The sequence below is a fragment of the Diceros bicornis genome, chromosome 29 (genome assembly GCF_020826845.1).
Source record: "Diceros bicornis minor isolate mBicDic1 chromosome 29, mDicBic1.mat.cur, whole genome shotgun sequence".
Taxonomy (NCBI): domain Eukaryota; kingdom Metazoa; phylum Chordata; class Mammalia; order Perissodactyla; family Rhinocerotidae; genus Diceros; species Diceros bicornis.
The window spans coordinates 7751488-7767896 of NC_080768.1; the positions used below are offsets into that span (position 1 = coordinate 7751488).

At 38.7% G+C, this 16409-nt stretch overlaps 1 protein-coding gene across 1 annotated transcript; it reads left to right on the forward strand.

Annotated features, from left to right (window-relative positions):
- The first annotated feature begins 779 nt into the window (after nt 1–779).
- On the forward strand, nt 780–4210 carry LOC131393858 (beta-defensin 12-like). The gene is made up of 3 exons (XM_058524849.1): nt 780–864; nt 1208–1249; nt 4083–4210. The coding sequence occupies exons 1-3, from the start codon at nt 795–797 to the stop codon at nt 4208–4210; spliced, it is 240 nt and encodes a 79-aa protein (XP_058380832.1). The 5' UTR covers nt 780–794.
- Nucleotides 4211–16409: the final 12199 nt, after the last annotated feature.

A 16409-nucleotide genomic window follows, 5' to 3' on the forward strand; every position in this document is an offset into this window, starting at 1 on the left:
GTGTGCCTTATCCCAGAGAGAGTCAAGCCAGGCATCTCTCCTTCCCACAGGACCAACCATGGTGATTGGGTGACTCCCAAAGTTATCGCAACATCTGTCCAGGCATGCAGTAGGTCCTGAATTGGGGATGGGTAGAGGCTTGCTTCTGTCAAGTTGCCTGCCTACATCACGACAGTGTTAGCCCAAGGTGGGGCTGATTAGCACCATGCCATGCCCTGAGATGCTCAGGGCTCAGGAAATCAACCCCAAACCTCTCACATGGGGGACTAGGGTTCATGAGGCAGAGGCAGGGGGCAGGAACCCTCCCAGAAGGGTAGGAGGGGAAGGAAGGAACATATGTGAGCTCCAAGGTCCCAGAGCATGATTCTTGTCCCATCAGACTTCACTTACAAAGCACATGTTCAAAGATAAAATTGTTAAGAATTTCAATACATTGGTTGTTCAGGAACTCAACCCCAGCATCTCAAGGTTGGAGATGTGAGAGGGGGTAACATGCTCCCAGTCCCTGGATTAGTAGGCCAGAGCTGTATGTGGCCCCTGGTCTTCCAACTCCTGGTCTGGTATTCTTTCCAGTACCCTGGTCAGAATACCCAAAATATTAGGCTTTATGGAGGCCAAGGGTTATTATCCATCATATCAGTCCTTGATCTTGAGAAATGGAGCATATAAATGCACTTTCTTTATTGATTCACTTCACTGACCAAGAGCATATCCCATTACTTTCAAATATAAATGAGGCTCTTTCCCTCTCAGAGAAATCCCAAATCTTTGTTCTGAAGAGTCTTTCCTCAGAGATGGCCCCAAACAGGAAGGTGTTTTATTTTGTCTTTGCCTTTTTATTTGTTTTGGCTCAATTTCCAACAGGTAAATGAAAATGGGTAAGATTTTGATGGAGCATATCATACAGCGTGATGATTCTTGTATGACCTTAAAATTGAGAGTAATGATCAGCTTCCCACTGCACTTATTATGGGAGTTTCTTGAACCTGCAGTAGCATTTTCTAAGAGGAAAGTGTTATTCTTTTTTTTTTATACCTTCTTCTCACTGGTTACCAGGAGGGCTAGCCTTCAGAAATAGAATAAAGACGCAAACTCTGTGGTCTGGTGTCCATTGAGAGCAGATGTGTGGATTTGGGAATACTGTTTTACACAGTGTTATTTCCTGCAATGATTTTAATATCCAAAATGTGCTTTGTTTTGAATTTAGGGTCCCAGGCAGGACTCGAGTATCACCAGACATTTCCAGGAGGTAAGTTAAATTCCTGTGTATAATTTTTACTTTTAGGAAGTCTGGCCTGTCAGCTATCTCTGTCTTCTGAAGACAAGGAGGTGATGGAAATACTAGTGAAAATAGAATTGCCTGAAATCCTAGTCCACCAGCTCTATCTTCTTCTCTTCTCGTTCTCCGCATCATATCTGGAGCTTCCATTTCACAGAGAAATCTCCTTGTTACTGGATTGTAATTTTGGCTGTAGAGATTTGCACCTGGTGGGTATTCTCACTAATTAAACCAAGGTCACAGGATCAAGCTTGTACCAGCCAACTAACACTACTCTGAAAATATGCTTATCCACCTCTTATGGGCTCTGTTCCTAAATCCAGTAAAGTGTGTCACAAATGTATGCTTTTGATCTAAGAATGATCAAATAAAGGAGCGAGGATGGTTCAGTGAAAATTTATTACCATTATAGACAAGTTGTTCATAATGAATAGCCCATTGGTCTATTTTTGTGGACTCATACAGGAAGAAATCATATTATAAACAGAACTGAAAGAAATATTCTTGGGTAATTGCAAACAAAATTTACAAGTGTTGGGACAGAATTTCAGAGTGAAAAAGATTAAGGTTGCTACTCGTCATTGAGTGCTTACAATGCACCAGGCAGTCTATTAACAGCTTCATGTGGATTATGTCATTTAATATTCAGAACATCCTTATGAGGCAGGTACTATTATAAACACCATTTTACCAAAGATGAAGCAGAGACATAGAAGAGATGTTAAATAATTTTGCCCAGGGGACACAAATAATACATGATAGAATAGGCTTCCAACTCAGGAGACCAGAGTCGTAAGTCTTAATTGTGTGATTCTCAGCCATGTAGCTTGGTGCCCAGCAACACTCAAGCAGAGATGGCACGCAAAATCTTCAACAAGCTGTGCAGCATTGAATAATCAGAACATACACTACTTGAAAAGACCAGATGCTATTGTTAACAATCATTTTGCCCATGCCAATGGGTACCAGCTGCATATAAGCCCCTCAGATAAACACATCCAGAGAGGGTTAACAGGGTGATGAGTGGGAGAATGGGTGTTTTAATTTGGCAGCAAATGGGCATCTAGAGAGAACCCCTGGCATTCCAGAGTAGATCAGATTAGAAATACAGCATAATTCCACATCCTATCTGATTCTAAGGCTGAACATGCTGATTCTTCCCTGCCTTGGTAATGAAAGGTTGAGGGTACAGGACAGGCTGAGGCTCTAAAGCACAGCTATTTCCCAGCTAAGCTGGGAAAACATGGTGGATGCTAATGCAGACGATCCCAGGTGAGGAAGGAGGTTGGAACTTAGGAGGAGAAAATAATAAAATTAAGAACTGGTAGTAAACGAGAAATTGAGGAGCTTGAGATTTAGCTATTGAGCTGAGGTGCCTTGGAGCCACAGAATTGTACTGTAGGGGTCAGACCAACATGATAGAGAAGGAAGACATTAGTCCTTTATTTAAATGTTGTCAAGACGCTTGGTGTCATCTGCTGCTAGCAGAAAGGCATCTTCAGTTGAACTTTAGCTTATGTCTTCCCTCACCTGCAGTCAAAGGAAATTAGAATAAAAGTCACCAGGGACTTTGTTTCAGAGTCAATCACAATGTGTGCTGAGTGCACAGCATCAAGGAGAGGAGGAAGACCATATGGACCTGGGCTTACCAGAGCAAAGGCTGAGGAATGGATTTGACTTTAACAATGCACTTCACAGAAGCAAATGGCCAGCCAAGGCACTCCTCAATGGCCATAGCAAGCTCCTGCACAGCATAAGCAACATTTAGCATGAACAGAAAAGATCTTGGGTTAGCATTCAGAAGTTACGTAGGCAACCTCAGGAGATCCAACAGCAAGGAAATAGAATGTAGCCCCAAGAATAGATCAATTCTATCTGGGCATGTTACTGAACAGTAGTGTGAGAGTGAAGATCAAGTGAGGCAGGGAACATGAAGATCATGAAGACAGAAATAACCACTGAGAATAGAAAAATGAGCTGTGTAGGAGCACAGTGAATGCTTGCAGGAATGGCACCAACCTATAAGCTTCAATGTTTTGAGGTTATCAGGGAGAGGGTGATTAATAGGAAAGAAAACAAAGGGTTACAACATAAAGGCTGCCCCTGGAGAGCCAGATCAGCAAATAAAAGGATCTTGGATGGCAGACACTCTGTCTACCTGGTCCTTGAATGTTATCCTGAAAAATGATTTGTGGTCGTGTAAAAAAGCTTCTGCTTAAAGTAACAACAAAAATAGCTAATTGAGTAAATAGTGTTTTGCAAAACATTCTAACATAAATTATTCTATTCAACCACTAAAAAAAAATTTTAAATGTAGACAAGTATTTCTTGAAAGTCCTTTTGACAACTGAGAAAGCTGAGATTAAGCAGTTTACTGAGGACCTTTGGCCGTTACCAGGCCCAAACAAGAATTGAACATAAATCTTTTAATTCCTTCTTCAAGGATCTTCCAAAACCAGAAGCTATTCCTCCCATTTCCATCTTGTACCCTTTAGAGTAGTATCAGGTATTTATTGCTATAGTTCTACAAAATATATGACACTCTGTCTGGCTGGGTTTCCTTTTGACACATACAAGGTTATAAACACAGAGAAAACAGGGATTGTGCTTAATTCTTGCTTAAAACTTAACTCTCCCCATCTCCATTCTGAAAACAGCAAAGCTCTTTGAAAACTCTGGACTGGTTCTTGAAAAACTGTTTATAATCATAAATGCAAACCCTCTCTTTTTTGTGGCCTTTGACCTTTTCCCCATTTCCAGAGAGTCCAGGGAAAGGCATATCAGCAGCTCTTTCTCGGTGTAGGGGATTTTGCTGCTTGTGAGTCCTGCAGGCTCGGTCGGGGCAAATGCAGGAGGATGTGTGCTGAGGGTGAAAAGGTTGTTGGAAGTTGCAAGCCGAACTTTTTCTGTTGCCGACGGAGGATCCAGTAAACCAGACCAGCACTCTTCTGGCCTCAGAAGCAGAGGATATTCGAGGAAGGTCAAGAGAAGTTATGTGGCTTACCTAAGTCATGCATGAGTTTCAGAGTCATTCTCATTTCTTTCTCCCTTTGTTTGGTTTTTTTGCTTATTTCTTAAGATAATTTTCAAAAAAATCTAGACATGAGTGGGTACTTAAGAGCTCAAAAACATGTGTGGATTCCTGATAGCTACTCACTTAATCAGATACTATTACTATATATTCATAGAGGACCTTATAATTTATGAATCTTTTTCCCATACTTTTCTCATATGACTCAAGATCACCTTATGAGGTAGATCTGATTATCCCCACTTATATTTGAGGAAATTGAGACTCAAGGAGGCTGTCATTTCCTCAATGTCACGGCTGGATCCAGTAAAGGATGCACACGTCCCCGTCATATTCTGTATATCTATCTATATGTACCAATTCTCGCACTACAGATAATCGGAAATTACATACACACCTATGTTAATGGAGTTATAGTTCTATAGAATACAAGAAATTACTTTTTATCCACATCATTTCTTGATATATCAATAGATTGTCATTCATTTATTATAGAACTTATGGTTCATTTTAAAAACCACTCACATCCACTCAGTTAATGTCCATGGCATCAACTTTGCCCTTTACTTCTTACCAGTGAATGAAAATGTTAGAGATTAATTTAGAATGTTCAGCATGGAATGTACATGAAATGATTGACTGTATAACTTTTGCCTTATGAAATAAAATTTGCAGCTTCACACAATAAAGGTCAAGATTATTAGACCTATGAGCAATGACTCAATCTTGATCACTCAGTTTTCTTTTTTTGTTTTTTGTGTGTGTGTGTGTGTGAGGAAGATCAGCCCTGAGCTAACATCCATGCTAATCCTCCTCTTTTTGCTGAGGAAGGCCGGCTCTGAGCTAACGTCTATTGCCAATCCTCCTCCTTTTTTTCCCCAAAGCCCCAGTAGATAGTTGTATGTCATAGTTGCACATCCTTCTAGTTGCTGTATGTGGGACGCAGCCTCAGCATGGCTGGAGAAGTGGTGCGGGGGTGCGTGCCCGGGATCCGAACCTGGGCCGCTGGTAGTGGAGCATGCGCACTTAACTGCTAAGCCACGGGGCCGGCCCTTGATCACTCAGTTTTAACATGTAGACTGAACTCTATTCTGCGTACCATCTGAGCGTACCATTGCATCATCTGTCTCTTTGTGCTCAGCTCCATTTCCTACTCTGCTCTGGATAATTGGCACTATTCCCTGCAAACTACATTCTCCAAGCTTCCTGGCTTCTGGCTGGTTTCAGTCAATGCAAGTGCCTAGTAGGAGAATGATAGGGGAAGGAAGGGAGACCTCAGATGTCTTCTCCCCCACTCTCTCTGCTCCATCAGTGGCTCCATCTCCCATAGTACAACCCCTGCTTCTGTGTCCTCACTTCTCGCCTGGAAGTCCCACTGGAGGCACAGCTCCTGCCAGCAGTCCTTGATCCTGGGATCACACCATAGCCTCCTTCTTTTCCTCCAACCATAGGGCAGCAGGGGATTCCAGCCGTGGCTAACATAAGGGTTAACTCATTGCACCCATTTTGCATGTTCAGCTTTTCCAACACTTTCTCACCAGCTGTCAATGTTAAATTCTCTCTATTGAACTACCTGGTATGAGAACCCTTTCCATGCCTGAAGCCTGATTGATTCGACCTTCACGTTGGCTTTACCATGAGATCTATTTACATTTGATCAACTGTTCTCCAAAAGAGATGTGAGACATAACCCTTGTGAACCCTCGAGTGTTTCCTTCATTTTCACAGGAATTACCTCAGGGTTAAGAAACGGGGTACTGGTCTTAGGAATCTACAGTTGAGTAATCAGCTGCTGGTGGATGCTCCTTCTCCCCACATCTCCATAGTGAGAGTGTGATTGGTGGTTTACAGAGGATCATGAAACCAAAATACTCCCTACTCATTCCAAATACTGTATTGCTTGATTCCAAAAGTTGAAAATGCTCTGGGCCCTAATTGATATCTCTTTTCTAGAATGATTCTTGTGCATGTCACAGAGTCATAGAGTGGTGGACCAGAGGTTGTGCCCTGATATTACCTTACTAATTAACCTTGAATAGCATCCAGAGTCAGATGGCTTATGGCCAGAAAGGGCAAATCCCACAGATGCACACCTATTCACAAATTACCCCTTTCTCTCTTTCTCTTGCTCTCTTCTCTCTTCTGCTCTTGGCTCCTTTCTAGAACTTTTCCATCCAATTACCCCTTCTTCCTTGAGACACCAAGTCCTTCCTATAAAATAATAAAGCATCAATCCCTACTAATTTCTTGTTACTTGAAAATTCAACTCTTTCAGATGTCAAGTGGATGCCCATGACTTCCTCAGATAACTGTCTATTGATTCCATAGTAACTTATGGAGATGGTAATGTCAGTTTATGCGGGATCTTCTGCAGGAGAAGGCCTTCTGAATGGTGGGTGGGTCAGAGGGAAATGGCAAGGAAGAAGAGACACTGGTGCAACTGAATTTCTCCTGCAGTGTCTCCACTCTCATTAGTCCACATAATGCTCCTGTATAGCGTGATGTTAACTCTATTAATATTGAAATTGTAGCTATTGTAAGTCTCATTATGCTAACCACCTAGTATTCCTTCTTGGTTCTGGGTTCCACTTCAAAGCTCCCTCAGAAAGAGAATGACAATTCCTATAGAGCAAGATTGATCAGTTTGGACTGAATTCCCAAAAGGCAGAGGACGAAACACTAAGTATCATTAATTCTCACATTCCCAATTAAGGTTCTGGACCGCAAATGGAAGAATAGCAAAGAAGTGGACCACAAAATGTAGTGGAAGCACTTAGCTTCTACCTACTTGAGGGTGTAAAAGAAAGCTAAAGAAGGCAAGAGACAGGATTTCTTTGGAAAATGAGTTGGTGTGCTGTGATTGTGACTTCATTCTGCCTATCAAGGGGGATGTGGGTGGAAACCATCACTTTCATGTCAATCCTTATGAGATTGGCTTCAAGAAGGCCGCTTGGAGAACTCAACATGCCACCCACGGTGCTCATGCCTGACTCATACCTGAAAATATCTACAGGTAAAGAGCTTTGGCTGGAATTTCCTGTGATAACAGGACAAAGAAACAGCTGTAGTGGAGTAGCTGCACTTATGATATAAGGCAGGGAACGGGGTGTGAGTTCCATTGAACAAGTGAATGCTACACAAGGTCACTGCACTAAAACCATCCTGAAGGGAAAATCCCCAATAATCTGGCCTATTGGGGTGAAGGGACCCAGCAGTAAGTGGTTTTAGGCTACAGCCTTGGGAGGAAAGGAGTTGAAGCAAATTCATTAGAGATCAACCAGAAAGAATGTTAACCATTCAGGAAACTGTGCAATGCAGCAGGCCACACAGGAGCATTAAAAGAACATGTAAGTGTTCTTACCAAAAAATAGATTTACCTTGGGATATAGCTGTATTTATTTATTTCACTGTATAACAAGATACCAAAAGTTTGTCAGGTTAAAGCAGCAAACATTATCTCACACTTCTGTAAGTCGGAAGTCTGAACATAGTTTAGCTAGACTATCTGCTCAGGGTCTCACAAGACTGAAATCACGGTGTTGGAGGGATTTTGATCTCATCCGAGGCAAGAGATCCTCTTCTAAACCCATGTGCTCTTGGGAGAATTCAGTCACTTGCAATTGTAGGCCTGAGATGGCTGCTTTCCTACAGGCTGCCAGCCAGGGGCTGTCCCAACCAAGTAGAGGCTGCCGAGCATTCCCTGCCCTTTGGCTCTTTCTTTAAAGGGGCAGCTATCTCCTCCAAGGCCAGCAAGAGAACCTCTCATACATCAAAACTCTCTTATTTTTAACAGCACAAATGAGAAGGGAGGAAAGAAAGCTATATGGAACAAGGTTTTTATCTACTCTTGGAATGATGTTAGTATGAACCAAAAATAGATTGTTTTAAATTAATTGTAAATCCCCGAGTCATTTATAAAATATCTCAAAAATATATAGGAAAATAAATGAGAATTAAATAAAATAAAAGAGAATTAAGATGTATACCAGAAAATACCTATTTAATACAAAAGAGTGTAGTTAAGGAAGGAATAGAGGAACAAAAAGACATAACATTTAGAAAACAAAAGCAAAATGGAAAATGTAAATCCTACCTCATCAATTATGACATTAAATGCAAATGAATTAAACACTCCAATTAAAGACTGGCAGAATGGACTTTTTTAAAAAGATTCAACTCTATGCTGTGTACAACAGACATAATTTGGATTCAAGGAAACAAAGAAGTTGAAAGTAAAAGGATGGAAAAAGATACACCATTCAAACAGTAACCAAAAGAGAGTTGTAGTGGTTGTACTAACAGAAGAAAAAAACAGCCTTTAAAACAAAATTGGTTTAAAGACGAGAAGAAATTTTTATGATGATAAAAGAGTCAATCTATCAAGAAGATATAATAACTATAAACATATATATGCCTAACAACACATCCCCAAAATATGCAAAGTGAAAACTGACAGAATTCAAGGGAGAAATATTTAATTCAATAATAATAGTAGGAGACTTCAATATCCCACTTTCAATAATAGATAGAACAACTAGAAAGAAGACCATCAAGGAAATACAAGATTTGAAAAACACTGTAGACCAACTGGCCTTCTCAGACACATATGGCACACTCCACCCAATAGAAAAATATACATTCTTCTCAAGTTCGCTTGAAATATTCTCCAGCATAGGCCATATGTTAGCCTAAAAATCAAGCTTCAATAGATTTAAAAGGATCGAAATCATACAAAGTATGTTCTCCAACCACAATGGAAGAAGAGAAGGAAGTTTGGGAAAGTCACAAATATGTGAAAATTAAACAACAGACCTCTAAATAAATAATGAATCAAAGAAGAAATCACAAGAGAAATTAGAACATACTTCAAGATAAGTAAAATTTTTTTAAAAATACCAAAACTTATGGAATGCAGCTAAACCAATGCTTAGAGGAATATTTATAGTTGTAAATGCCTGTATCTGAAAAGAAGAAATATATCAAATCAATGAACTAATTTTCCATCTTAGGAAGCTAAAAATGAAGTGCCAAATAAACCCAAGGAAAGCAGAAGGAAGAAATTATAAATATTAGGATGGATATAGCCAAGACTTAGAAGCAACCTAAATGCCCATCAAGGGACGAATGGATAAAGAAGCTGTGGTATATATACACAATGGAATACTACTCAGCCATAAGAAACGATGAAATCCAGTGGTTTGTGACAATGTGGATGGCCATTGAGGGTATCATGCAAAGTGAAATAAGTCAGAAGGAGAAGGTCAAATACCGTATGATTTCCTTCATTAAGTAGTAGATAATAACAACAATAAACAAACACATAGAGACAGAGATTGGATTGGTGGTTACCAGAGGGGAAGCGGGGAGGGAGGAGGGTGAAAGGGATAATTTGGTACATGTGTGTGGTGATGGGTTGTAATTAGTATTTTGGTGGTGAACATGATGTAATCTATGCAGAAACAGAAGTATAATGATGTACACCTGAAATTTTTACAATGTTATAAACCAATGTTACTGCAATAAGCAAAAAATTCAAAAAAAAAGATTAACTCTGAGGATGGAAATAAATGAAATAGAGAATAAGAAAACCAATAGAGAAAATCAACAAAGCAAAAGTTTGTTCTTTGAAATGATCAGCAAGATTGACAAACCTCCAGCTAAATTGATCAAGAGAAAAAGAGAGAGAACACTCAAATTACTAAAATAAAGAATGAAAGAAGGAGCATTACCACCAACCTTACAGAAATAAAAAGAATTATAAGGGAAACAGTGACAATCGCATGGCAACATTTTAGATAACCTAGATGAAACAGATATATTCCTAGAAAGAGATAAACACCAAAACTGATTCAAGAAAAAAATAGAAAATTTGAATAAATATATAACAAGTAAAGAGAATGAAGTAATAAAAACAAATCCCACACAATAAAACCCAGAACCATATAGCTTCTTTGGTGAATTCTAAACATGTTACTCCATTTTCTTCTGGCTTGCATATTTTATTTGATGAGATAGGAAGTTTGCTGCAATTTTTCTCATGATCTTCCTCACTTTCAAGGCCCATAAGGCCCCCTATATATGACTTTGTTGCTGCCAAGGGTAGAGGTTTTTGTTTTGTTTTGTTTTATGTTCCTTTCCCCCAACTTCAGTAGGTTTTTTACAGTACTCTATGTTTGCACTGGTAAACAGTATTGCCCTCCCCATAGAGTTCTAAGCCTTTTTTTTTTCCATATGGGAAAAAAGACTCTGGAAGGATTTTGTGCCTTTCTCACAATGGCTGCTGTTCCCCTCACCCTAGCCCTACACCATAGGGGATGTGCTCTCAAGACTGTCATCTCAACACTCTTATCTTTTTTCTGAGTGCCTGGTGAGGTCCATGAAGAGGTACTTGGATGTTGATGTGAATGTCGTTTTTGTCTGTTGCCCCCAGGAGTTCGGTGTTTTCTTTCTAATTTACAGTTGCTCTTACTAGTTCTTTACAGACTTACCTGAATTCTTTTTACCAGTGTCTGGTGAAATCTGCCTCAGGTAAGCAAGTGTTCATGTCCTGTCTTTCTTGGAAGTTTCTGTCTTATCTTAGATTTGGATTTAGCTGGTTGCCAGGTAACCTTAGCTTTCCGAAGAATTCAAGAAACTGAATATTTGCAGCTCACTCTCCATTTTCATGTGTGTTTGGTTGTTGTGGGAAGATGCTCTATCTTTCTACATCCTAAGCGGAAGTCACCTTTTTTTAAATTAAAAAAATTTGATTTCTTCAAGACATATAGAGAGATTTAAATTTTCTGCTAATTCTTGGGTCAATTTTGGTAAGTTGAAACTTTTGTTTTTGTTGTTCTGAGGAAGATTTTCCCTGAGCTAACATCCACTGCCCATCTTCCTCATTTTTTGCTTGAGGAAAATTAGCCCTGAGCTAACATCTGCACCAGTCTTCCTCTAATTTATATGTGGTATGCCTCCACAGCTTGGGTGACAGTGGTGCAGATCTGTGCCTGGGATCCAAACTCGCAAACCCGACACCCGAAGTTGAGCACACCGAACCCAACCACCATACCATGGGGCCAGACCCAGTAAGTCGAACTTCTGAAGGAATTTTTCCACTTTACGTATTTTGTTGAATGTCTAGGCATTTGGTCATTAATAATATTTTCTTATATTATTTATCTTGGGAAGGGCAGTCTCACGTGTGCAGTCTATTCACCTCTACTCCACCACATAAGAATGGGCTTTGGGGGCCATCCCGGTGGCACAAGCGGTTAAGTGCGGGCGCTCTGCTGGGGTGGCCTGGGGTTTGCCAGTTCGGATCCTGGGCGCGCACTGATGCACCCCTTGTCAAGCCATGCTGTGGCGGCATCCCATATAAAGTGGAAGAAGATAGGCATGGATGTCAGCCCAGGGCCAGTCTTCCTCAGCAAAAAAAAAAAAAAAAAGAGGAGGATTGGCAGATGTTAGCTCAGGGCTGATCTTCCTCACAAAAAAAAGAATGGGCTTTGGGCTCAGGACACTTCCTTACCAAGAGATAAAGAGCTCACGCAGCCTAAACCAGTCTTATCACTTTGTGTGGGAATATCTTCCCTGCAGGCCTAAAGAATGTTCTTTTGGAGCAGGCCTGGTGGCGTAGTGTTTGAGTATGGGTGCTCTGCTTTGGCAGTCCAGGGTTTGCAAGTTCAGATCCCGGGCATGCACCAGCACACCGCTTGTCAAGCCATGCTGTGGTGGTGCCATATATAAAGTAGAGGAAGATGGGCACCAATGTTAGCCCAGGGCCAATCCTTGTCAGCAAGGAAAGAGGAGGACTGGCATCGGATGTTAGCTGAGGGCTAATCTTCCTCAAAAAAAAAAAAGAATATTCTTTGTCTTTGCTTGAAGCATGTGTATCGTATGACACCTGGCCAACCCCACTGTTACATCAGTCCTCCAAGAGGAGGGGTTGGGATCTTTTTACTGTGGTACAAGAAGGATGCATGAAGGCAAATTGCCCTGCATTGGCCACTGGGAGAGACTCGCTGGCCATGGTGGAGCCATACTCACTATTGAAGCTGATCTCGCTCTGTCTCTTCTCTGTATAAGTAAAGCTTTGTTCTACCAGTGCTTGACTGCATTGTGCTTCTCTTGCAACTGCAATACAAAGATGCAATGGGCACAGTGTTTATAGTCCTCCCCTAGGATTGGTAACCAGTTCACAGTACTCTATTCTCTTGGGATTGATAACCAGTGCATGGTAATCTGCTCTGACAATTTTAATGTCTGTAGGATCTGTAGTGATAACTCCTGTTCCATTCTTTCTATGTAGTTGGGCTTATCTTACCCCTATTTTTTTTAATATTCTTAAAGTGGAATTTTTAGTCATAGATTTAGACATTTCTACTTTTCTAAAATAAAAATTTAGACATAAATTTCTAAGTGATTTTTTTTGCTGAACCCCACAAAATTTGGCATATTGGTTTTTCTTTATCTTCAATTTGAAATGTTTCCTAATTACCCTTATTTTTTGTTCTTTGATGTGTACACGATCTAGACTTATGTTGCTTTATTTCCAAATATTTGGAAATTTCATAAACAGTTTTTTATTATTGATTTCCAACATGATCCCTTTGTGGTTAGAAACAGAGTTTGTAAAATTTAAATATTTTAAAGCACATCAATAATTGCTTTATGGCCTAGCCTGTGATCTATTTTGATGAATGTATCATGTGTACATAAAAAGAATGTGCATTTTGCAATTGTTTTGTGCATCAATTTGGTCAATGTGGTGATAAGGTTGTTTATATCATCCCATGTCTTTACTAATTTTTGTCAGATTATTTATCAATTTCTGAGAGAGTGATGTAAAAATTTTCTATTATGATTATGGAAATGTCTATTTCTCCCTTAAATTCAATCAATCCACATATGAACATGTTAGTCATTTTTATGTCATTTTTAATGAATGAACCCTATTTTCTTTATGCAACATTCCACTTTCTATCTGATAATACTCTATTTTATCTGAAACTAATATTGCCACTCCAGCCTTCTCACACTTGATATTTTCATAGTTTATATTTTTCTATCTATTTACTTTCAACCCCTCTGTGTCTTTATATTTAAAATGCTTTCCTTATAATTTGTGGTCTAGTTAATTTTACTGTGCCCATTTATTTCCTAGCTTTGATAACTCACAATTATGTATGATGTCACCATTGGAGTAGTCTGACTGATGGGTACACAAGACCTCTCTGTACCATTTTTGCAACTTGTGAGTTTATAATTATTGCTAATAAAAAAAATTGCTTGGAGAAATGTTTCCTTTATAGACAAAACATAGTTTTGTCTTCCGATTGAATCCATCAGATTATTTCTGTCTTTTAATGAGAACTTTTGGCCCATTAACATTTTTACATAATTAATAATGTGGTTAGATTTTAGTCTATCAATTTATTATTTTGGTATGTTTGTTCTCTCTGATTTTATTCTTCTGTTTCCTCTTTCTTGTCTACTTCAGATTATTTGAATATTTGTGATAAGAATTTTATTGTAATTTATGTATTCCCTTCATAGTTATCACTCTTTGCATTATAATTAGTGGCTTTACTGGGATTATCACTATACATTCTTAACTTTTTATACCTATTTAGAGTTGATATTAATCTACTTTATTTAAAATGTAGAAATCTTCTAACAACAAAGGTAGATATATTTCTCCCACTCTCCTTGTCCTTTCTGCCCTATTTTTTGCATGTATTACATCTATCTACATTATAAATGAATGATGCAATGTTATAGATTTTGCTTTAAAAAGTCATATAAATTTCAAATAAATTAAAAGATACAGTATTTTTTTATACTTAGACATTTATGATTTCTGATGTTTTTCATTCTACTTGAAAATCTGTTTCCATCTGGAATTTCCCTTCAGCCTGAAAAATTTCCTTGAACAGTTCTTGTAGGGAATCTCTGCTGGAGAAAATTCTCTTAGTTTTTGTTTTTGAAGGGTATTTTTTCTGCCTATTGAATTTGAGGCTGGGGTTTTTTTGTTTATTTTTTTGATGTTATTGTTGTTGTTTTCCCTCAGCACTTTAAAAGTATTGTTCCCCTGTCATCTGACCCTTTAGTTTCTGAGCAGAAATCAGTGGTGACTCAATTGTTATTTCCTTGAACAAAATGTGTTACTTTTCTCTGGATGCTTTCAAAATTTCCTCCCTTTTTTGGATTTCAGAAATTTGACTATGATGTGCCTAAATGAGATATTTATGCTCTTTGTGGTTTTCTGAGCTTCTTAGTTTTGTAAATTCGTGCCTTTCACCAAATTTGGGCATTCTCAACTGTTATTGTCTTGAATTACTTTTTACCCCATATGTTTCTCTCCTCCATCTGGGACTCCAATTACCTCTCTACTTCAGCTTTTGATATTGTCCATCAGGCCCTTGAAGGCCTATTGTTTTCAATCATTCTATCTCTCTGATCCTCAGATTGCATAATTTTATTGATTCACTCACTCTTTATCCTGTCATGTTCACTGCTCTATCAAATCTGTTCAGTTAATTTTTTTCAGATACTGAACTTTTCAGTTTCAACATTTCTTTACATTTTCTGTTCTCTGATGTGATTTTCCATTTTAAAAATTTATTTCAAGTATATTTCCTCTACTACTTGGAGCATGTCAAAATGGATTAAAGTCCTTGTCTGATCATTTCAACATCTAAGTTATGTCTTGGACACTGTGAATGTTAGGTTGAGGAGAATCTGGATACTCTCATGTCCTCTGAGGAATTTATCTTGTCTATGATAAGTAGCAGCTCAGATGTCAGTATAGTTTTTTGGTTTGGATTTTTTTTTCGCCTTAACTGGGCTGCTCTGAGTTAGCCCCAGGCTTGCCTGGTTCAGGGATTAGCAAGAGTCATGGCAGAGTTTACACATAGAGCCTGGGCTCCCCTTCCCTGGCTTTTCCCTTTCCGATATTTTCCAGTAACTGTGGCCATCTTTGGTTCTGCCCTTGTGTCCTAGGTTTAGCAAGATGGTAGATATGTATTTGGAGTTTAGCCTCTCTATGCCACATTGCAATCACAGAGAACTCATTGTATGCTGGTCCTTTTTTCCAAGTTTTAACTTTTCTCCGTACTATGCCTGTCTTTAGTTCAGCTTTCTTATCCTTCAAGTATTTTATTTTTCCCCAGAGTTTTACTTGTTGTCAATGGGAGGGTTCATCTGTTAGGAGCTCACTTCACTTTATTGGAATTGGAACTCCTCATTTGATTTTTAATCTTTCAAATAACCCCCATACTTGAAATCATTCAATGACTAGACGTTTGATTTTAGGATAGAATTCAAATTTCTTACTAACATGTAAATACATATGGTAGTTATCCAACACATATTGTTAAATGAATGCTGTTCCCATCAAATATTAAGTATGGTCACTTTTAGTAATACCGTTATTATCCTTAATAATAATAACATATATGTATAAAGTGTGAACATTTAATAATAATTCCCATGTTAATTGCTTGACTATTCATGAATTCCCCTAACTGGACAGCTAATTAATAAATCAAACAACACATACATTTTGAGTGCCTATTATTACCAAGCACCATTGTAAGGAATTAATGGAAGGAAAGGGATGAGAGGAAAGTTGTTTTCCTCTATGGAGCTTACAGTCTAATTGGAGAGATAAAATGTTTTCATATAGTATAATTTTTAAATAGCAATTATACCAGGCAACAATTAATACCTGCTGAATGAAGAGAGTAAATTGTATGTAAAATCTTAGAGAAGAATAAAAGAAATGGTGATTATAGATCTTATAGGAGTGGTGGTACTTGAGATGAGGCTTAAAGGAAAAAAATAGAAAAAGTCTAGGCAGAGATGTAGAACAGAGTATTCGAGGCAGGAAGACAGAGTTCTCTGCCTTATTCTCCTATAAATGTGATTTAGGTAAAATCTGATCTGTCAGCCCACCTATTATTCAATGGAGCATGGACAATAGTTCATTCTTAATGAACATTTCAAACCAAAGTTGACTTCCAGCCCTTTCAGGGCTGTAGAACTTGTTTTAATCAATTTCCCTTCATAAAAGATCTGGATTCCAGCTGCTGCACCTCCTTCATCCTCTCTCCACTA